The 23,342-nt window shown below is 35.8% G+C and overlaps 1 protein-coding gene across 2 annotated transcripts in view; it reads left to right on the top strand.

Annotated features, from left to right (window-relative positions):
* The window catches only part of GUCY1A2 (guanylate cyclase 1 soluble subunit alpha 2), a 286,917-nt gene that overhangs the window by 191,225 nt on the left and 72,350 nt on the right, over positions 1-23,342 (top strand). For both annotated transcript variants that reach the window (XM_033119793.1, XM_033119792.1), the window contains one exon: positions 16,916-17,059. In XM_033119793.1, the coding sequence (XP_032975684.1) occupies positions 16,916-17,059 (144 nt within the window). The remainder of the gene's footprint in view (positions 1-16,915; positions 17,060-23,342) is intronic.

Genomic DNA, 23,342 nt, shown 5'->3' with positions numbered 1-23,342 from the left:
CAATAAAAAAGGCTAGGGAATCTGTTAACATTAGTACATTTCCTTTAATTTTGATATGTAGATAATTTTCTGCTTTAGTCTCTCTTTAGTCTATTATCTATAGATTCCTATTAACTGTAGCTCCTTGAAGAGCTTGTGGGAAAATGTTTGTATGTTCTAAAAATAAATACAGGTAAGCCCTTCAGATTCAGATGTCTTGGCGAAGACCCCCTAGGCTTTGCACTGATGTGCTGGCAGTTGGAAATTGGGGAAGGAGCTATGTCAGACTGGAATCCCCATATTTAACCTCCTTAAATAAGGGCCAAAAACAGATGTTTCTCACATAAAGTTACAATGCTACAGAACTCTATGCCTCAAGAATTTTGATCTGTCTTGACATTTGACAGTATGGAGCTACTAAAGCCAGCTGTTCACTGGACCTTCAGCCAGGCTTCAGAAAATAAAGCAGAATCTCAAGGATATCACTCAAGTGTGAATTAGATTTTGCAGGAAAAAGTTGAAATGCTTTCTTTCCCACTTGTTTTGTTTTCTATAAAATAGCCTTTTAAAGTACTTAGGTTATTCTTGGAATTTTATAAATATGCATATACCATTTTATTCCACTTCCCAGCATTAAATGCCAGGTCCATTTAGTAAAGAGTGACTGGTTCATTTCCCATCAAGATTTACATATTTTCTGCTTTAATAACCAGTGCACACACTTTTGAAATGAAAAGCTACTAAAGATTTATGCTAGTTCTTTTTAGTGGATTCCACCAACATCAATGCCATTTCTTTCACTGCTATTTTATTAAAAATTAAGTAGCAGTATTTTCTAGTAAGTCTAGAAAATTGAAATTTCTGAAGTAAAAAAAATAAAATTCGTTTATTCACTCATTCCAAAAGCATTTTTTGACACACTCACTTGAAAACAGAGTGTGACTCCCATAGAAACCTACAAAATGCATGGAAATTAGTATATATTTTTAGCACAATTTTAATGAGTAGAAAAGAACTAATTTATATGCTTTAGACGGTAAGGTGAGAGTTACAGATAACCATTCTGTTCTGGTATCTTTTCTACGGGGGAGATTATACTGTCAGTTTCAAAATACCATAATGCCCTAAAATTCACCTCACCAGGGTTTTGCCTCATTTATATTTTTGCCTTTGGCAAGCTCTTAGGCTGGAGATAAGGGAGAAACAAGGAGAAGGATGGATCCTTTTTCATGTTCCTCTTACTCCATTTAGCTACAGCTGCTAAATCCCCAGCATTATCTTAAGTGTACTAGTTGGGATTCTCATCCTCCTACCTTTAACCACTTATTTAATCTCTGTGCTTCAGTTTCACCATCTGTAAATAAAGAGACTAATTGCATTTACCGCATATTTATATCTTTTGAACTTTTAAAGGAAATGTATGTAAACTGCTTATTAAGGTGTCTGTCAGTTATTAAGGTGTCTGGCCCATGGTAGTATTGAGAAACATCGTTTCTCAAATAGGTGTTTCTAGGTATATATGGTGAGTGGGTATGTGTCCTGCGTGCATATGCATGTATGTGCATGTGTTTGCATGTATATAACTATTGTGTTGCCAGTGCTTATTAGAAAAAGATAAAATGCTTATTTGTTTGGGTTCATTCTTTCAGGTTACTAGAATTACATTGTATGCCAGAGAAAGACTGAAGGAAGGGTAGGGAGAGAGGTAACTGTATGGGACGAGAGAGATAGATCCCTGAAATACATTATTTGTATCATCTTCACTGGGTCCTCATAGATCCTCATTCTTGGAGATTAATCCATAGTCTCTCTTCACGAATCACTTTTATCTGAATGACCTGAGTCACAACAGGAGATTTATAATGTTGACAGTGTTTCTTTAAGTAATACTGACTTGTGCAATGCCTATAACCAACACCATGAAACTGAACCTAAAATGATTATTTTTCTATATTCTAATATGACATCCTGACTTATTTCCCCTTTATATTAAGAGAACACTTTCTTTTAATATTGTGGCAAATTCTGAACCAGAAGGCTAAAATAATGTGGATTGCCAAACAGAAATCAAAATTGATAAAATGTCTTGCTTGAATTTATCGAAGTATTTTGGAGTTGTTGTTTTTAATCCCTATTGATTTTTAATTTTCTAAAGAGTGTTGGCTATTGCTAAGAGAATAATATTTTTGATTTTTATAATACCAGGTGTTGTGGACTGAAGGTTTGTGTCTTCTCAAAATTCATTTGTTGAAGCCTTTACTCCCAATGTGATGGTTTTGGGGGCCTTTGGTGGATAATTAGGATAATTTAGACGAGATTATGAGGAAGGGGTGCCATGATGGGATCCATGTCTTTTTAAGAAGAGACCAGAGTTCTCTCTCTGCCAGGTGAGGACACAGGTAGATGGTGACCATCTGCAAGCCAGGAAGAGAGTCCTCATCAGTGAGCCAACCGAATCATCCAGCACCTTGATTTTGGATTTCTCAGCCTCCAAAACTGTGAGAAAGAAATTCCTGTTCTTAAACCATCCAATCTATGGTATTTTGTTATAGCAGCCTGAATGCAAGACACCAAGGAAATATATATCGATTCTAAAAACAGTCTGGAAGTATATATATGATACAAGTCTCTAGCAAGTTTTCTTAGTATACTGGGCTCATGTTGCTAGAATTTCCCATATCTATTAGGATATATGTTGCCCTATTATGCAAGTGAAGATTTTTTTATTAGCCTTATGGATTTTATGTTATTACAAAATGTCTCTCTTTCGTGTATTAATAAACTGTAAAAAAGTTCAGTTCTGAGCTGAAACTGTATGTTTGCTCTTGTCATTAATGCCTTTCAGAATAGTATGAGAAAGTAGCTTTTAGTGTGTGCACATTTTGCAATTTTAAGTTTTGCTACCTAGTTTATTAGTTATACCAATACATTTATTTTAAAATTTCACTTAAAAATAACAACTTTTCTTCATAAAGAATTATTGTTATTAAGTAATCATTTATTTTACCCTGAGCTCATTTAACAGAGGATTTCTAGCAATTCTAGCAAATGTGAATGTCAGTTATGTTCCCATCAAGATGTATAATACCTGGGTATTTGATGAGTTTACCACCAAATATAGTACAAATTGATCTAGACAGGAGACCTCTTGCTTATGTGATAAGATAGCCTCAGTGCAATCTGCAAATCTTATTGAAATGGATAGTTTCTATTACCTTTTTCACTAAACTTTTAATTAATGCTGTTATGTAGGAAAAAGGCTGTATATAATCTTTTCACTACTTACCAATGAACAACAGTAATTTTAAAAGTGTAAATTCCTTAAAACAAGATGGAACTGAAGGAATGGAATTCACATTTGCTAAATACAAACTGTGTTCCAGACACAGTACTAGATGTCTTAATTGTGATATCTTGCTTATTTTCCACAAGAACCCTGTAGAATAGGTGCTATTATGTACTTTCTGTAGATGAGTTTAGTAAGTGGCAGAGATGTTATTTGAAGTTAGTTCCGATTCAGCAAAAAGTTCATATTTTAGAAAACAGTGGTTGAAATCATTTATGTATCAGATAGCTAGTATACCTAATTAGTTAGATGCAGAACTAGGACCAAAGATTGTTCTAGCATTTATATATATAGATTTCATAAATTGGGATCCTGTATCCAGTAACTTTGACAATCACCAGGTCAATTTCATACTTTTAAAATGAGAGCAATGGTATGTCACAGGATGTTCAGATGGTGAAAAGAGCTAATAACAAAATACCTTTATTAGGAACAAGAGGCCCCTGACATAACAGTTGAGGGTGAGTTTGAATTTTTAAATAGCAATTTGAATTTTAGCCTAGAGTTAAGAATCTAACTAAGTCTCCTTTTTTAAAGCATTCAACAAATCTGCACTATTTTTAAATATGTGTTTGACTACAATAAAGACTTGTTCTCTTTGGCTCCAAGAGGCTAAAGGGGATATTTATGCAGAAGGTAAAAACATAATTTCAGCCCAGTGGACGTCATTAGGGAAGTCAGTGTCCAACAATGAAATATTGTCTGCAACTGTCCACTCTGGTTACTGGAGTAATTCAAACGTAAACTAATCTTTTGATGGCATAGATAGAAGAAATTTTGAAAAGGTCACTTCTTTCTATGAGATTCTAAGATTCTAAATACTGAATTTTGGAGCTATATGTAGTTGGCTAGGAAAATGTTCCCAAAATGCAAATCAACCTTGCTGACTCCCTATTAATAAGTTATTCATATATGGCAAACTTGAAATGATTTGGGTTTATGTAAAGTGGAAAATGATAATCCAATGACATAATCAAATGACATCCAAATGTGTTGGATTCTATGTGTTGGACGCCTATTATGATAATGCTGTTCTTAAGATAGTCCAAAGCAGTATTTTATAATTTCGTATTTCTCTTTGATACTCAGAGTCTGATATTGTATAGATTTTTTTTCCTGCTGCCATAAAATGATAACTTTGTGCCTCTCCCTTTTCCACTTACCAAATTCAATTACTAGTGTCACTGCCTCATAAACGACAGGGCATATTTCAGCTCTCAGATAAAAAAAGTTCCTTTGACCATCAGGAAGAGGCCAGACGAGGACTGTTGAGATTGCTTGTGACAGTGCAATGACAGTTAAGTGTCAGGGGAAGGGTATTAGATATTCAGCCTGAATAGCTAATTTTAATTCTGTCTGTGTTACTTAAGTCACATAACCTATCTGTGCCCTTCTTCTACTTCTTTATAGAAGTCTCAAATTTTTTTGGCAATTGACTCGTCTAGAATCATTCATAGGAAAGAAGACCAAGGCTAGAAAGAGTGTTTTGGGAAATTTGCTATGAAGAGAGGGAAAGGGATTGTCTTAATCTACTCAGGCTGCTGTAACAAAAATGCAATAGAGTGGGTGGTGTATAAACAGTGGATATTTATTTCTCACAGTTCCGGAGGCTGGGAGGCCCAAGATGAAGGCATTTGCAGGTTCAATGCCTAGTGAGGGCCCCATTACTACTTCATAGATGGCTGTCTTGCTGTATCCTTACAGGTGGAAGGTACAAGGAGCTCTCTGGAGTCCCTTTCATAAGGGCACTAATCTCATTCATGAGGGTGGAGCCCTTCCAATGGTCCCTAATCACCTCGCAAATGTCCCACACCCAAATATCATCACACTGAGAATTAGATTTCAACATATGAATTTTGGGGGACACAGACTTTCAACATATAGTATGGGCTGATATTTGTTGGGTACCATTGCTAAATTCTTTATATATACTTATTGATTTAGTTTATCTTCAACAAATAACTATTGATTACCTTCTGTGTTCTAAATACTCAGCTAGGCTTTGGGCATAGTGGTATATAAGACAGGCATGGTTCATATTCTTAGGTGCTTATAGTTGAGCACTGAGGATAGACATTAAACAAATAATTGCATATTCAGTTAATAATTGATTAATTAAAATTATGATTATCACTAGAGAAGTATACAATTATCTTCTTTAATCTTCTCAGCAACTTTGTAAAATAGATATTATCTCCCTTTCACAGAAGAAAATGAGACTTAAAAAGGTTTAACAACTTGTTTGAGGTTACAAAGCTGATAGGTAGTGGCTTTAACATTGCTTAGGCTTTTTCAATTCCAAAAGTGTGCTCTGGAAGGTCTGATCTGTGTGGTCTTAAGGAGGTCTATGACTTGACCAACCACTTTCACCCATTTATACCTTAAAAAAAAAAAATAAAAGTTTCTTGAGCACTTACCATGTGTCAGGCTCCACACCAAGTAGTGAAGTAGGCAAGACACCTACCTTCATGGAGGTCACAGTCTATTGAGAAAGACAGTGATTAATCAATGCTCACAAAAATATGTAATTATAAACCACAACGAGAATGACTAATTAAAATTACATGGTGTTATGAGAGAGTATAATAAAGACACTGATTTAGTCCAGGAGTTCAGGAAGGCACCCCTGAGGAGGTGACTTTTAAAATGAGATGTAAAGGGTGAGTAGGCGTCAGGCAGGTAGCAGGGATGGTGCAAGCAGAGGATTCTCTGCAGTGGGCTCAGGATGTGTAAAGGCTGAGTCAGAAAGGAACATGATAAACAATTAAAAGTTGAAGAATGGAGAAGAGTAGCACAAGAGAAAGACGTAGAAGTAGTTAGGAGCTAGAACCTACAGATGTTTTAACCATTTCAAGGATTTGGGTCTCAATCATAGGGGTCTCAGTGATCCAGCAAATGTAAAGTGACTGAAGAATGTTGAATAGAGGTGTGGTGCAAATAGATTTGCTTTTCTAAAAATCACTTTGACAGTAGTGTAGGGTATAGATTTAAGTGCGGGGGTGGGGTTGGAGAGACAGTTAATAGACAAAAGTAGTACATAAGGATCTTGTGGCCATAGTGCAAGTGAGAAATAGTGGTAGCATTACCTGGCTGGCAAGGAATGTACAAGAGGCCTAACTCAATATTGAAGCCCTGACAGAAGTGGTCAGTTTTGTCTACTGAATGGAAATACTTCCATTCCATTGTTCATACAAATCACCTGATCACCAGAAGATGTTCTTGTTTTGGCATTATGTAGGCTTAACCAGAGCTGATTGAATAGACATATTTTGAAAAGTCATGTAACAATGACTTTGATTTTGAAAGATAATTTACACATTATCTTTATTGACCTAGCCTTTGACAGAGATGTTTATGATACAATTTGATTCAGTCTTAATTCTCTAAGTGTCTACTATGCTAGCACAGTGCTAGCTCCGGCAGGGCTTTAAAAAGATAACAAAGATATTGCCCTTGTCTTCAAAGATTAAATGACTTAGAAATTTAGACAGGATGATGGTAGAGAAAGTATGAACACATATAACTGCAGTTATAAGAGATGTAGAAGCCGAGTTTTATTGGAATTTTAAAAGGAGCAAAGATGATATCCTCCTGAAAGATTAGAGATACTTTCAGAAAAGAAAGGACATAAAAAATGGACGTGGAAGCATGTAACAGATTTTGATTCATGAAAGGGGATTGGGGAAGGGGTCTTTTCTAAACTATACTTAATCTGGAGGGATAAAAGAAAGTAATTCCATAGATATTTTAGACTAGTAGGATTTATGGAAGTTAGATTATATTCCCTTAAAAAAAACGAACTCTTAATAAAATATTTCCATTTGATTTGCTAATTGGGCTGTACTACTTAAAAAAAGACTATGTTTTTCCTATAGTTTTAGGTTTACAATAAAATTGAGAGGAAGGAACAGAGATTTCCCATACACCCTGTGCCCCCTAGCTTTCCCCATTGCCAACATCACTCACCAGAGTGGTGCATTTTTACTAAGATAAACCTACACCGACACATTGTAACATCCAAAGGTCATAATTTACCTTCAGGTTCACTTTTGTATTGCGCATTCTATGCGTTTTGACAAATGAATAATGACATCTATCCATCATTATACTATCAGACAGAGTATTTTCACTGCTCTCAAAATCCTCTGTGCTCTGCCTGTTCATCCCTCCCCTACTGCCCCCTCAATCACTGGCAAGCACTGCTCTTTTTACTGTCTCCACAGTGTTACTTTTTCCAGAATGTCATATAGCTGGAATCCTACAGTATGTAGCCTTTTCAAATTTGCTTCTTTTGCTTAGTGATATGCATTTAAATCTCTGGGTCTGGTCATGGCTTGATAGCTCATTTCTTTTTAGTGCTAAATAATATTCCATGGCTGGATGTACCCCAATTTGTTTATCCATTCATCTACTGAAAGACATCTTGGTTGCTTCCAAGTTTTGGCAATTTTGTATAAAGCTGCTGTAAACATCGGTATGTAGGTTTTTGTGTGGACATAAGTTTTCAACTCCTTTCGGTGAACACCGAGGAGTGCAATTGCTAGAATCTATGGTAAAGGTATGTTTAGTTGTGTAAGAAACCACCAAAATGTTTCCCAATAGGCTATATCATTTTACATTCCCAATAGCAATGAATGAGAGTTCCTGTTGCTTAACCTCCTCATTAGTTTTTGGTGTTGTCAGTGTTCTGGATTTTGGCATTTTTAATAGATGTGTAATGGTATCTCATGGTTGTTGTAATTTGCATTTCCCTGAATTACATATGATGTGAAGATCTTTTCATATGTTTATTTTCCATCTTCTTTGTATATCTTCTTTGGTGAGGAGTCTGTTAAGGTATTCGGCCCATTTTTAAAATCAGGTTATTTGCTTTTTTATTGTTGAGTTTTAAGGGATCGTTAAAGATTTTGTATAACAGTCTTTTGCAAATATTTTCTCCCAGTCTGTGGCTTGTCTTCTCATTCTCTTACTATTGTCTTTCATAGATCATGTCTTTGGTATTGTATCTAAAAAGGTGTCACCATACCCAAGATCATGTAGGTTTTCTTTTATGTTACCTTCTAGGAGTTTTATAGTTTTCCATTTTCCATTTAGGTCTGTGATCCATTCTGAATTAATTTTTGTGAAGGGTATAAGGTATGTGTCTAGATTCATTTTTTGGCATGTGGATGTCCTATTGTTGTATTATCATTTGTTGAAGAGATTGTCTTTGCTCCAGGTTTTGCCTTTCCCCCTTTGTCAGAGATCAGTTGACTATAGTTATTGGGGTCTATTTCTGGAACGATCTCTATTCTGTTCCACTGAAATATTTGTCTGTTCTTTCACCAGTACCACACTGTGTTGATTACCGTAGCTTTATAATAAGTCTTGAAACTATTCACTGTTGTGACGTCAACTAGTATTATTTAGCACTCATTATGTATTTAATGAAAAAATATAGCAGACATTCACCATTCTCTGGGAACAGAATCAAAATTCTGGTTAATAAGGAATCTCTGGAAAACTTTTCATGAAAATACTAGACTCAATAATGATCTTTATAAAGATTGTATGGATTCCAGGGAGAGCAATAACTTTAAGTATAACTATGGTGCTGGGAGATGCAGAAAGTTTGCAGAGAATATTGAGTTATTCATATTGATTGGAGCATGGAGTAAATCAAAGTGATAGTGGTGGATGAAAGTGGAAAATGGAGCAATATCATTGAAAATATTAGAGGACAGTTCACTATACAGCAGAAAGAAATGTTCGGTTGCCCACATCTAACTTGAGACTTTAGAAGAAATTTTGACTGGGTATTTCAATATGTTTTTCTTTGCTAACATACTTCAGTATTCAATAACCCTTATGATAAACAACCTGGGGCCTGGAACAGTATTTTCTACATGATTGAGATTCCTGGGAAGGAACTGGAATTTACATTGATAGATCTACTGAGAGTTTTATCAGAAGAGCGTTCTTTGATAAGCAGTCACTTGGAATCTATTTTCCCTCATTTGGGAATAATTCCCAGGCCAAATCACTGTTCTATTTATATCCATGACCTCCTTTTCAATGCTGTATCAGCTGAGCACTATAGAGACATCGTTAAAAGAAGTGGTTAGTATTTGGGTCAAAAACATCAACCAAAATTATTGTATTAGATAGATTTTATTTTAAATAAAGGGATTTTTTTTGAAATAGCTTTATTAGTAAATTCTTAAAGTTGTTTCCATTTGAATTGCTAAACCGTTATGCACAATTCACTTGGATGCATTTAATTGAGCTCAACAAACTTTCTTTGGGTTATTGAATACCTCAGTAATTGGTGTGTGTGTGTGTGTGTGTGTGTGTGTGTGTATCTGGACTAGGAGCTGTACTGAAGTTCTGACAAATAAGGAAATGTCTGGAGTTTATTGTTCCTATTGGTAGGGAGGAAGAGAGAGAAATAGTATATGGGGCTGGGATTCAGGAAAGAAGTACTTTTCTCCTTTCTGAAAGCTCATTGGCTCTTTAAAAAGGTGAATATCTGGGGGAATATCGTAATATTTTTAACTCACATCATACACCAAAAGTCTTCAAACTTCGAAAACCATAAAATACACCTAAGAGCATGTGAAAATCTATATAGTTGGGCCTTATACCTAAATGTTGATTTAGTAGATCTAGGTGGGACCTGGGGATCTAATTTTTCACAAGTACCTTCCGGATGATTCTTATGCAGGTGGTCCTGAGTTTTACATTTGAAAAACTTACTTAGGGGACAATCCCAACCCCTAAATGTAGAAATTAGATGCAATTTAAAACATTTAATAAAACTCTTGTTGAGCATCCTGACACTATGCCCCCTCCTTTAGAGTTGGGGTGGCAGGGGTGTGGCAATATCCGTGCTACACCCTGCTGCCAGTCTCACCTGTGATGCCTCAATTTTCTCTGGAACCTGTGGTGTGGTGAGGGACCTGCTTTCAGGAAGGAGCCCCCCGCCCCACACCCTGTTAGTGTTGGGTGGAAAGCCCTACAGAGATCTGGTTCACAGTGGGGTAGCGCTCTCAGGCAATAGCTGGTGTGGGGTTTGGCTAACAAGGTGACAACTGATGAGTATGCCGTCTTCTCAGTGGCAGCAGAAGACATGAAAAGTAATAGAAAGTAATGAAAGTGGTGGATGAAAAGCAGGTGGAGAGACAGGAATTCTGGAGAAGGAAAAAGTGGAGGAGAAGAAAGTAGAAGAGATGATGGAGTGATGTACATGAGGAGAGGAATAGAGGTTGTGAAGGAAAATAAAGTGGTAGAGATGAAGGAGGGAGCAAGGCCCTGGCCCCTGAATGCGATCTCTTAAAGGGCTTTCTTGAGTCTAGAGTTAGAGACAGTGAATGCTCAGGCCGACGGGGCCTCCCTCCAGCTGGAGCCCACATTTGGCAAATGCAGTGGTACTTGAGTGAGGGTACAATATTCATCAACCAAAGTATACCCACATTCTGGGACACCACCTTTTGGAATAACCCTACCCAACAGCCATGCTTAAGGGAAACAATGCAGATTTCCTGAGGTCCATATCAATTAAGAGTGGAAGAGTTCAGATATTCCAGGATAGGCTACAAGTTCAAAGTCTTGTTTTAAACAAATTCCTACTGTGGAAACAAAGGGTTCATTAAAGAATATAAGGTCAGATCTTCTGGACAAGTGGCATTTTTTTTTTCCCATTCTAATGCTATGAACAGGACCAAGTCCTTTATCTGCAGGAGCAGGACATCACCTGTCACTTCTTCATCTGGTCTTCAGAGTGCAGGCTTCCAGAATCTGACAAGATTGCTGTTATTATTAAAGGGAATCTGTGGCCCAACTCCTGTAATACTACCTACTATGTGAAGGGAAATCAGACTACTTTTAGCAGGGCAGCTTATGGAGATACTCAAGCCATTTGGGTACTAGTGTCGTAAACTCTACCTTTGAAAACTGTCCCTGCTCCAGATTACTTGTGATCAATTGTTGGACCTGTGCTTGGCCATCACTGATGTGTGTGTGCTGGCCTCTCTGCACCTCAGCTCCTCTGGAGCCTTCAGTGCTCTCAACTTCAAGAATATAGCTGTTATGGCCTTGGCCATCACTTTGTTCAAGCCAAGAAAATGATGCTGAAGACTGCACTGCCTTTGTCTATACTGTTTGAACCTTTGTGTCAGGGTCTTCCTACCAACTTTTGACTTAGGAACTTACTAGTCGTGTTAAGGGGATCAATACGAGGTCTGACGATTAAGTTTGCAAATTTGTTGCCACAAAGTTGCTAACCTTTTTTGATATCAGAGGGATTATTCATTATGAATTTGTACCAACTGGACAGTTAACCAAGTTTACTATTTGGAAGTGCTGGAAAGGCTGCATGAAAAAGTTAGACGAAAATGACCTGAACTTTTCACCAAGAATTCATGGCTGTTGCATCACGACCATGTACCAGCTCATATGGCACTGTCTGTGAGGGAGTTTTCAGCCAGTAAACAAATACCTGTATTGGAACATTCTCCTTACTCACCTGATCTGGCCAATGACCTCTTTCTTTTCCCGAAGATAAAGGAAATATTGAAAGGAAGACATCTTGATGACATTCAGGACATTAAGGGTAATACGATGACAGCTCTGATGGCCATTCCAGAAAAAGTTCCAAAATTGCTTTGAAGGGTGGACTAGGCACTGGCATCGGTGCATAGCTTCCCATAGTGATATTCAGCAATGAGGTATGTAGCACTTTCTCTAGGATGAGTTCATGAACTTAATTGTCAGACCTCCATATATCTTCAAGAACTGCAACCTCAAGAACAATGAAAAGCTGAGTTCATGCTTACTGTCTGGGGCAAGTTACTCCTCTTCACCTATGTGCAGTGGACATTCCGTGGCCCTAAGGCCTCTGCTTGGCTGCCACCACCAGGATTTGCATCTTTGGCGAGGAGCCCATTTCACTCACCCTGCTGAGTATCCGGAGGAATGGACACATTAACAGTGGAGAACTGCTGAGCCAGTTAGGAGATAAAGGGCAAAAAGTATGGGGCCTGTAAATCGACCCAAGTCTAGTTTTTCGTGCTCTTCTGCTACCAATAAGTCTTGAAGAAGGCCTGTGCCATGCTCTACCTTTTCTGGCCAGCCTTTTGGATAATCTGTGTCCAGACCACCAGCAACCCCAGCGTCGAGTTTCTAGTCAGTAAGGACCTGCAGAACTTCTTGTGCACTCAGGCTCCCTGCCAACCATTGGAAATGTCCTCCACTAAACCTCCTTTCCCTGTCACTCAAGAACCATACCTACTGTCAGAAAGGTGACTGGGCTGACAGGTGTGGCTCCAAACTCTCTGCAAGAGTGAATATGGTATCCTTTTGGATTGTCAAGTGCTCTTGGTCGCAGCCAATGAGCTCGTGAAGAACGTGGCCTTCTTGCACGCAGCTGATGACCAAGTGCCCGGTGAGATGCTGGGAGGTGAAAGAAGACATTTTTCATCTTTAGGCTTCATCTTTCTGCCTACATCTCATTCCAACACCTCTTCTCTAAGTCTCTGTCTCTCCCTCCCTCCCTCCCTCTCCTTCTCCCTCTCTCTCCCTTTCCCTCCCTCCTTTCCCAACCCTTCTTCCCTCCCTCCATCCCTCCATCCCTGTTCTTCTTTTTCTGTTTCTAAGGACACTAGAAGCCAAAAACAGAAAGCAAAACAAATAGAAAGGCGAACTTTATAATTTGATTCTCTCCTGGATAATATCCAGAGGGACAGAGGGAGGTTGTCCAGTAAGGTAGACCGCCAGAGTTCTCTGACCCTCCGCTCTTATGCTCCTCCCCAAGCTCTCTTTCACACATCCTAGAAAGTTCAAAGGAAGACAGACCCAGGACAGTAGGATTGAAGGACTGAGGCGGGCATGGGTCCCATGGGACCGGGCTTATTAATTGCCCAATTGTATACAGTGTTCTTTTAGGCTAATCCCAGCCCCAGTTCCACCACCACCCTCCCCTACAACACGCTGTGCCCAAATTTCCAAGAATCCTCCTAGGTATTTCTTGAGCTTTAGCCTGGAGGGAAGGGAGAAGAATGTTATGGGAATAGGATTCTACTAGGAGCTAAACTAAATTCTTTTAAATGGTCAATCTAAAATTAAGATAAAGTAAGTAAAAAGAGTGAATGCACAGGTCTAAGAAGTTTATTTACGTCACCTTTACTTCTGAAATAATGTGAGCATTTTGGTTATAAAGTTGAGAAGAAGATATACTGAGAGAAGTGACTTGTTTAAAGTTTGATAAAGCAGCTATAATAATTATATGTGGGACAACACTTTACATAATATTTTTAGTACTTAAATCTCCTCTTCTATGTTTAGAAAAGGATATAAGGTTTTTCAGACATTTGCACATGCACCATCTTTTCCATCTCCATGCCTAGGTTAGACATCTTTATTGTTAATGTCATTCAGGAACAGGTGGAAGATGCTGAAAATAAATGATATGCACAATTTTATATGGTGTCTGTTGTGTTTAAGATTCTATTTAAAAAACACTGAGGCAATTACAAAGGAATTCAAAAATGTAGTCAACTTTTTGGACATGTTTTTGTATATATTTACAGCATACACATGTTTAACTTTGGTTTAACTCAAGGAAACGTTTCCAAGAGCAATTATAATTGATATATAATGCTTTCACTTTCACAGCTCCATGTAAGGAAAAGTCAACTAATTATTTTGAAGGGAATCCACTAAAATGTTTATATATACTTAATTCTGCTAAACTTCTATAGACCTGACATAGATGAAGGGAGAAGAAAGACGAAAGGAAAGCTACATTACTAAGGTGGTAGCATTTCTGCCAAAATGTTCAGGTTAAGATGCTGAATATATCTGCAAGGAAAGAAAAACATCACACAAATATGTTGCTTATACTTTACAGATATCTGGGTGTTTGAAAAATTTTAAGCTATTACCTAGTTATTCATATATTCAATAATGCTATTCACCAAATATTTCTGGCTCTGCTCTGCACACAAGGTTGGTTGCATTTTCCCAACCCCTTTACCTTAAGCATGGCTGTGTGACTTGTTTTGGTGAATGAACCTTGAGAAGAAGCTCTATATGTCACATCTTGGAGAAAGCGTGAGCAGTTAGTGCATAAGTTGTCAGAACATCTTTTCCTCTGCTGTGACAACCAGCTCAGGTGAGGAGATTCTATTAGCCTTGTTCCTAGAGTGAAGAGACATGGCCCCGTGTTTCCCTCTTTTACCCCAATCTTTTAATCCACATGAATATATAGCAGGAATCAGAAATAAACTTTTGTTGTTTCAGGGCATTAAGATTCGGAGGTTAAATAGCTGCTGCAGCATAATCTAGCCTATCGCAATGGAAACATCTTTGAGATGTTTTTCTGTATGTTGGGTGTTTATGAATAATTGTGAGAATTTCATATTTTCATATGGACCATGGTTTTCTGATGTCTATTTCTTGACTCTTTCGTCATCCTGTTATTTCTGATAGCTAACCTACTTCAAATATTTGGAAACAGAATTCTATAAAATCTTACCTGATGATATCTGTGTTTCAATGTGAATGTATTATATTTATATTGTGCACACATTTATCTTGCGCTTCATTAGATTTGTGTTATATCGGTTGATAACATATCGGTCCATCTTCTGCATACTATTACATTACATACTCCTACGGAGAAAGTGCAACATATTCTTTATTCTTTTGGTACAAATTCTACAAATACACATTTAGTGGAACTCAATAAACTTTGCTGAAAAGATAATGGAGATAACACTGTCGAGGAAGAGGATCATGAAAGGACTTCAAGAAGAACTCATGCTCCAGGAACATGCACATTCAGGGTGACTGTGAAGCGATTCAATTTACACAAATAATTTACTGCCTATGTGTCCTAATATCTGAAAATCAGAAGTTAGTTATAAAGCACATAACTAACACCATTCTAGATTTTTAAATTCTAAAGAATTATGAAAGGATGAGATAAAGTGAGAATTAGCAAAGGATTTTGTGTTTCTAGGGGGGAAATGGTAAATGGCCACATATTAGATGTCGATTATTTTCTGGGTGTCTTTCTCAGTGGGAATTCTTTAAGGGCAGTGTATTTTAGTCTTTAGAATAAAACCTTTGCCAACTCACATTGCATTGTCTTATTGTTCTTATTATATGATTTTACTTCTATTTTTCTGGCATCAGAAAACAGATCTTGAAGTGAAGATTTTGAACTTCATGATCGGTCTGAGCATATTGGAATCATTTTTTGATGCATATTTTCTGATAAGATTCTGATAAGCAAGTGATAATTTTGTCATTCCTTGTCCTACGAACTTGTTAAGTACTCTCATCATATTCTCTCATTTACTGTTCATGGAATTTAATGCACTACATCTTTTAATACCATAGTGTTAGAATGTACTCACATGAAATTTAATTATGGCTATTAAATCTCAACTAATAGAATATCTTGTAACTCTTGGTGTATTTATGATAAAAGCATCTCCAGTCATTTAGAGGCAGTGTTTTCCTAGATAGCACTACAGGGCTCACAGATCTACACGATGCTTATGAAACAAATGGTGAAAACGAGCAAATGAGTAGAAATACTGTTATTGTAATCATGGTAAACATGATGGATTAATCTATTTATTCATTTGGTAGATATTTGTTAAATATCTACATTTTTGGCACTATGATAAGCCCTATGAATACAGAGATGAAAAATATACCATCCCATTTTTAAACAGCTCACATCATAGCTGGGGATACATGTTAATTATACATAGATACATATTGATTATAGCTTCTGATGAAAACTATAGCAAAGAGGTATGGAAAATGCTGCTGAACCAGAGTAGAAGAAAGGATTAGTTCTACTACTAACGGAAGGACCATGGAGGGCTTCAGAGAAAAGGTGATAGTGGAACTGAGCGATATTTCATCTCTTTGCTCTAATTAAAATATTAGAACTCTTGAAGATTTTACCATCATATTTACATTGGATAACTAGTAAACTTTCGTCTGAAAATAAGTTGTGCCTGACTTTTATCTATCGTCTATGCTTTGGAAATATGGGGATTTTAACTTGGGGTAAATATTTAAAATACTGAACAAAAGCAATGGCCATTCAGGCTGGATGCTAACAATAGAATTAGAACAGGGTCGGGAAAGACTCTGACAGTGTCTGTTAACTCTTTAATTGGAGGATTATGGATGGGTTTTTGCACATCAATTTTTAATCTCTCAAACATAACCAATATTAAAGGTTTGAAGGAGATGAGGGGGTGGCCTTGAAAAAGGTCATCATTTGGAAATTGTTCAGGTAAAATACTGACAGTTCTATTTTTGCAGAGGATAATTATTTTATATTACAGTTGTTCTCAATTTCAATGATCATCTATGGTGATAATGTTGATGAACAGCCTTGGAGTGACATGTCAGTATTTTACTGTGGCTGTTTGCAAACTCTGCTGTAATTACTCAGTTGTCTAATTGCTTAATTTATCGATGTTTTGCTGACATGCTTTTCAGCAACATTTGTGATTGCAGATAACTAATGATTTCTATTCTGGCTTATTATCATATGTTTGCATTTAATTTGTCTGATTGCTGCAGGTGGAAACAATAGGTGACGCATACTGTGTTGCTGCAGGACTCCACAGAAAAAGCCTCTGCCATGCTAAACCCATTGCCCTGATGGCTCTGAAGATGATGGAACTGTCAGAAGAGGTCCTGACACCTGATGGAAGACCAATTCAGGTAACCCGCTCAACAATTTCGTTTGAGTAGTCATGCACATTTAACTGAAGGGGGCAAAAATTCACTTCTGAATGCTACTTACTATAACTTATAGATCTAGATAAGTCAGATGATCAAGAGGATAAAGAATACCTAGAGATAACGCATATATCCAGGAAAAGAACAAATGAAATATGGTCTAAAATAGGCAAAAGTGTGTGGAAATCAAAATACCATGGAAAAAAAAAAAGGAGCTAAAGGATTAGAACAAGTGGAAGAACTTGCTGTCAGTGACCAAGTCACCAAATCGAAGCAAGAATGATGGTCAGAAACAGGGTCTGAGAGAGAATCCAAAAAACAAGAAACAAAGAAGCAAGTCAATGGAGGACTTCCTGTGGGTAGTGTACAGGTATTCCTCATGAATCCCTGCAATTTTTATGTGACAGAGCTTGAATGTTGGAGCACAATAACTGAGGAAACTTAAAAATGGAAAATGTGCCTTCTGGGGTGTTGTCCTCTTTATGCTACTGATGGCTCCCTGCCATCTGGGATCTACATCTGCGAATGGATGAGGTCACGTGGCTGTAGTTTTGCCAAAACCTGATGGATCCCAGAAGTGTTTCTATGAATCTTTATAAAACAGAAATCTTGTACTTGGAGAAGTAACCTTGAATTTAGGACAGCCCTTTTATAACAACTCACTATGAGTTAAACAAATAGAGGGATAAAAGCTTCAACATGTTAATACGTTTCTGCTGCTGGCATGGAAAATTAGATACCCTGAACGTTCCTTCTGATTAAAATGATTAAAATGCAGTGTTAAACATTTTGCAAATATTTTTAAAGGCTATTAAGCACAACACTAAACTCATAGGAACGAGAGAAATTTGCCGATCACATTATATGTGTAGACTGAACAAAATTTGAGTGGTGAATTTAAATGAAGTGCTCTGACATTAGCAGCGATAGTTAAGTACTATCACTGCAATATCCATTTAACAGAATGGATAAACTGTGATATATTTATGCCTTGGGGTACCATACAGTTGGGAAAATGAATGACTTCAGCTATTGACATCAACATGGATGAATGTCATAGACACAATGTTGATCAAAAAAAGCCAGTCATAAAGGAATGTTGCCGTTTTATCCCATTTAATTAAATTTCATAACTGGGAAAACTGAAAAAAAAAATATATGCAATTTAGAAATACCGGCATTGATGGAAAAAGTTTAAAGGAAAGAAAAGGAATGATTAATACAAAATTCAAGATGGTGCTTAAATCCAAGGGAAAAAAAGATGATGGGAAAGGAGAGGATGCAATAGGGGAAGTAAACATAGGGGTTATAGTGCAAAGTTATTCATTTTATTCCTATTCTTTTGTGCTCACATGTATGTTTGCGTTTGACAGTTTTACAACGTATAAAGACACCCATCAGATGGGAATATAGAAAATCAATGCGCATTAAAAAAATTTCTAGTTTAAGTCCCCTCAGCACATAATTATCGAGTTACTCAAGTATATGAATCACTTCTACCACAGTCAGAAAAAACGAACAAAAGGAATGCTGTCTCAGATCTGCTGCAAACTGCAAGCATATACATTCCACATTTAATTTATATCAGTTTGTAAGTTTTCAAGATTACCAGCTGGGCAGTGTTATTATTTGTTTTTCTATGTTGGATTTTCTTTTATAGGAGATACAATGTAGGTATAATGTTTGCATTGATTCAGCATTGTCAAAACAAAATTACGTTACCAAAGAACAAGACCAGGGAGTACTGTTTCACAGTGTGCCCATCTGTATTTTCATTTGTTGGATATAGCATTAGCTCTGTCCTACGTATCAGAAAATCTTATTAGATCAGAAGAGAAAATGTCCATAAAGATTTAATAAGACTGCAGAAAGAGAATTCAAAATAATAAACCACCTTAATAATTTTAGCTTCTTATTAATTTATATTACTTTCATGGTTTGGGATTGTTTTTTGGGATATTAATTTGATTTTGAATGGGCTTCTACCTTGTTGCCGTGGGAACATTTATAAACTTATTGAAAGACTCTTTCATTTAAAATGTTTGGGTGTCGCAGTAGAGTTGGTATGTGATCAACTGATTGTTTACTTCAAATATTTAAGTTTTTAGGCTACTTAAAATTTAAGCTATTTGAGTTGCAATAATTGCTTAAGAGAAAACTCCCAAACCTCTCAAATTTTGAAAAGTAAATTGATAATTTTTATATGCCTTATAAATTTTTGAGGCACCTGTCATGATGGGAAATACCCTGTTTCCCCGAAAATAAGACCATGCCGGACAATCAGCTCTAAGGCATCTTTTGGAGCAAAACTTAATATAAGACCCAGTATTATATTATATTATATTATATTATATTATATTATATTATATTATATTATAATCTTATAATAAAATAAGACCGGGTCTTATATTAATTTTTGCTCCAAAAGACACATTAGAGCTGATTGTCCCCTCTAGGTCTTATTTTCAGGGAAGAAACACTGTAGGAACCTGAATTATCAGTTATAATTGCTTGCAAATGATTGGTAATGTCGTTGAATCATTAACGGTAAAACTGATAGGGTTAATTGTTTTTTTAATTAAAAAAAACCCAGAATATAGCATTTCACTTCTTCAGTTTATAATACTCAAGCAAATTATTTTTCCACAAGTACTCTAATGAAACTCAGAGGCTCGTTTAGACTGTACCTGCAAAACATACACAAATTTGGTCTACTTATGCAATAAATTCTGAAAATTCAGCCCAAAGTGACTTTAATAAAGGCTGCTTTTAAAAATAGTGATTAAGAATTTTTTTTTTTACTTTATCAATACAATGTTTATTCTACTGGCTGAATATATAGAAATGCCAGCATTATGCCTACTCCATTTTTCCCTCCCTAGGAGGAATCTGATTTTCTTAATATTTTAAACAATAGACAATGAAGAAGAGTAAGATCAAATTCATATTCTCTCCCTATTGTCTGAGCTAGCCATATGGTGATTTCACTAGGAAATTATAAAATTTCATGCTGCTCTTTAACTTGTGAACCTAATCTTATCAAAGTATTTTGAAGAGAGTTTTTAGTGCTGCAAGACTAACTCATGCTAAGTTTAACCACTCGTTAATTAAAATAACAAAACATTTATTACTGTTTGTGCTTTATTCTTTTTTTAAAAGTGGTAAGGAAAGAGAAGCTGGTTGAGGACAGACTAAAGTATGGGATAGAAAGGCAAGGAACATTTTCATGATTTAAAGCTTTTGAAGAAGACTGAGTTAGTGTGTCCAGATATCTAAGTTTTACTTCCGGGTTTCAGTTTTTAAAAAATATTTTCATTGAATTTTATCACATAGGCATACAAATGCAAATTCCCTTTATTAGTTCAGAAAACAGAACATTTTATGTAATGAGAAAATTATAGCAAGATTGTGAAATAGAGGTTAAAAAACATGGTGTAATCATGCTGTAATACTAACATGTTTAGCAATCTCCATTGCAAATCAGGGAAATGCTATGAATTTCTTCTAACTGCCTCGTTCAAAGGCAGGAATATTAATGTACAATTTACGTGTACTAATACATTAAATTCTAGCTCCTTAAGCTTCAATTAAGTCTTCTAATCAGTTTGCAGGATTTTTTGAGATTATGAAATAAATATTTCAATTAATGTTAAAATAGTTGTTATTTACAAAGGAAACCTGTTGTTATTTTAATATTTGAAGAGATTTTTCTCTTTACAACTATTGCAATATTTATTAACCTTGTGAGATTATAGCCCAAGATTGTATTTAGAAAATAAAAAAAACTATTTGATAACTTGGATTAGTTCTCTGTGATTCTTCGTTAATTGTTTCCTTATAAAATTCTAATTAATCCTTTTCACCATGAAGTATGTATACTTATTTGAAACGTTCTACCTCTAAAATCTATATCTAAGGAGATAAACCTAAGTGGTCAGAAAGAGCTACATAGGTATTATATGAACTCACGCTTAAGATAGTGAGCTCAGTTATCCTTGCTTCTCATGTTTATCCAATAAACAGATTTTAATTTACTTTTAATATCCTAGATAATGCACATAGTGGCAGTTTTAGTAAACCATTGTTTTATTGTAGCAGTAATATACAAAACACCATGTAATACTACTGGGAAAATTGGTGGCTAAATATATTTTCTAGTAGATCTATTCTAATAATGAGTTTATTTGGTACTAGAAATGTATTTATGTTTTTTTTAAAAAATATGTTGAAAGTGTTTTTCCACTGATAGTTTACTAGTAGATAAGATTACAACAGATTCTCTTTTGTATTTTGCTTCTGTTTAATTATCAGAGCTTAAGTCTATATATGCTCTTCAAATCAATCTTTTAACTCACTAATACTCCCCCAATTGGTTATAAAAATTATCTGTTAAGCCCATCCATTTAATACTTAGTGTTGCTCATAGCAGTTTCTACTTTTTAAGTTTCCATTTATCTGATAAATTTTTATATTGTTTTTATTTCCTTAAATATATCAGCCATAATTAAACTATTTGTGATAAATTCATTCTCTAGAGTCCCTGTGGTCTGTTACATTGTTTATTCTTTCACTTTTTAGTCATGTTATTTGTCTCCTGTGTGCTTAATTATTTTTTTGTTTGAGTGCTAAAGATTATATACATATATATATATATATATATATATATATATATATATATATATATATATAAATTATAGAAATAATTTGAAACGCAGAATTCTCCTATGGGGAAATTTCATACGTGCTTCTGGCAGGAAAGGATTGCTAGGAGCTCTAGCAACCAACCCTGGGTTTTGGTCTCTGTGAGGGCCAATGTATGTCTGATTCATTTTATGTTGATGCAATTGCCCTTAACCTGTTGTGTTTCCTGGCAGGGTCTCATCTCAAACTATGGAGGGTTTACTAAGTCCTCCCCCCTTGGCAATACCTGCACTCCCATTTTTGTCCCTGGAGTCCTGTGATGTTGTCACAAGACCTGCTCCTTTTCTTACCCTTTTGGTCATTTCTAAAGTCAGCAGATGCCCATCGTCGAAAAGCCCACCCTCCAATTTGTGCTCACCTCTCCTCAGGTTCATCTTCCCTCATATCTTGCTACAGTACTTTTTCATTGCCTTGAGAGCTGACCTTCTGAGGGTTATTCAAATTATATAATCTGCTCTTACTGGAAATGGAAGTGCAAAGTGATGTATATTTTTTATAAGAGTTTTATGTTACTACTGAGTCATTCTCACTAATCTACATTTATGCCTATTTTCAACACAAGTTACAGAAGAAATTATCTTTAAATAGAAAGGACAGAAACAGCTAACTGTATTTAAACTAGCTACTGCAGAATAATAATAAATAACATGTATTGAAGCAGTTAAAGGTATGCCAGGTAGTCACTGTTCCAAGTGCTTTCTATGTATTCAACTCTTTTGAGTCTCACAATAATGCCATAAGGGAAGTATTGCCATCGTTTTCATTTTACAGGTGAAGAAAAGAAGAATAAAATAATAGTTAGCCAGACCTAATTGCTACACTCCATAGACTTGTTAAATAAAAGCATGTTAAATAAATTGTATATTGTCAGATTTTCCTATTGCTTTTAGTCTTTCCTTATCTAGTAAATTGGACTTTTCATGGCTGTAGGCTTCAAGAATATTTAAATTTATACTAGATGTTCTCTTAAGAGAATGGAAATAAGTAGTCTATTTTAGAGACATCCCATCAGAAATGATTAATTTTTTAATTAGAAAATAGGAGAGATAGGTTCAGTTATGTGTGGAGGGAGGGAATAGGTATTATTCCATCACTGTTCTGACAATTAATATGACCAGCCAGAATGAGTTGGGGGCTTCCACTATCCATGTTATGCCATTGTTCTTTCTCGGTTTATTTTCCCTTTGTTTATCTTTTTATTGTGGATTGTAATGCAGAAGCTACATATTTGAAATGTTATATTTATGTTTTTTATAAGATAGTTTTTGAATTTACAGATTTTGTCTTATATTCTAATTAATTGTTTTTACGTACTGAACAAAACATTTGTCTTAATCATAGAATTACTCTTCTGGCGTGATGCGGTATGTTATGCTGAGCGGTATGTTAGCGGAGCACCCTTAATGCCTTATAATCCCTCTGTAAACTGGCAGCATAATGATTTAAACACAGTATTACATATGTAACGTGGATGTGAATGAGATAGAATTCCGTTGCTAGTTTACTTTAGCTTTTCTCTTTAATCATGACTGATTCTAGGATAATATAGTCACAGACTTTTATT

This window comes from Rhinolophus ferrumequinum, chromosome 11, assembly GCF_004115265.2.
Source record: "Rhinolophus ferrumequinum isolate MPI-CBG mRhiFer1 chromosome 11, mRhiFer1_v1.p, whole genome shotgun sequence".
Classification (NCBI taxonomy): Eukaryota; Metazoa; Chordata; class Mammalia; order Chiroptera; family Rhinolophidae; genus Rhinolophus; species Rhinolophus ferrumequinum.
The sequence above is the reverse complement of the archived record's forward strand: the minus strand, read 5'-3'. Positions and strand labels throughout refer to the sequence as shown.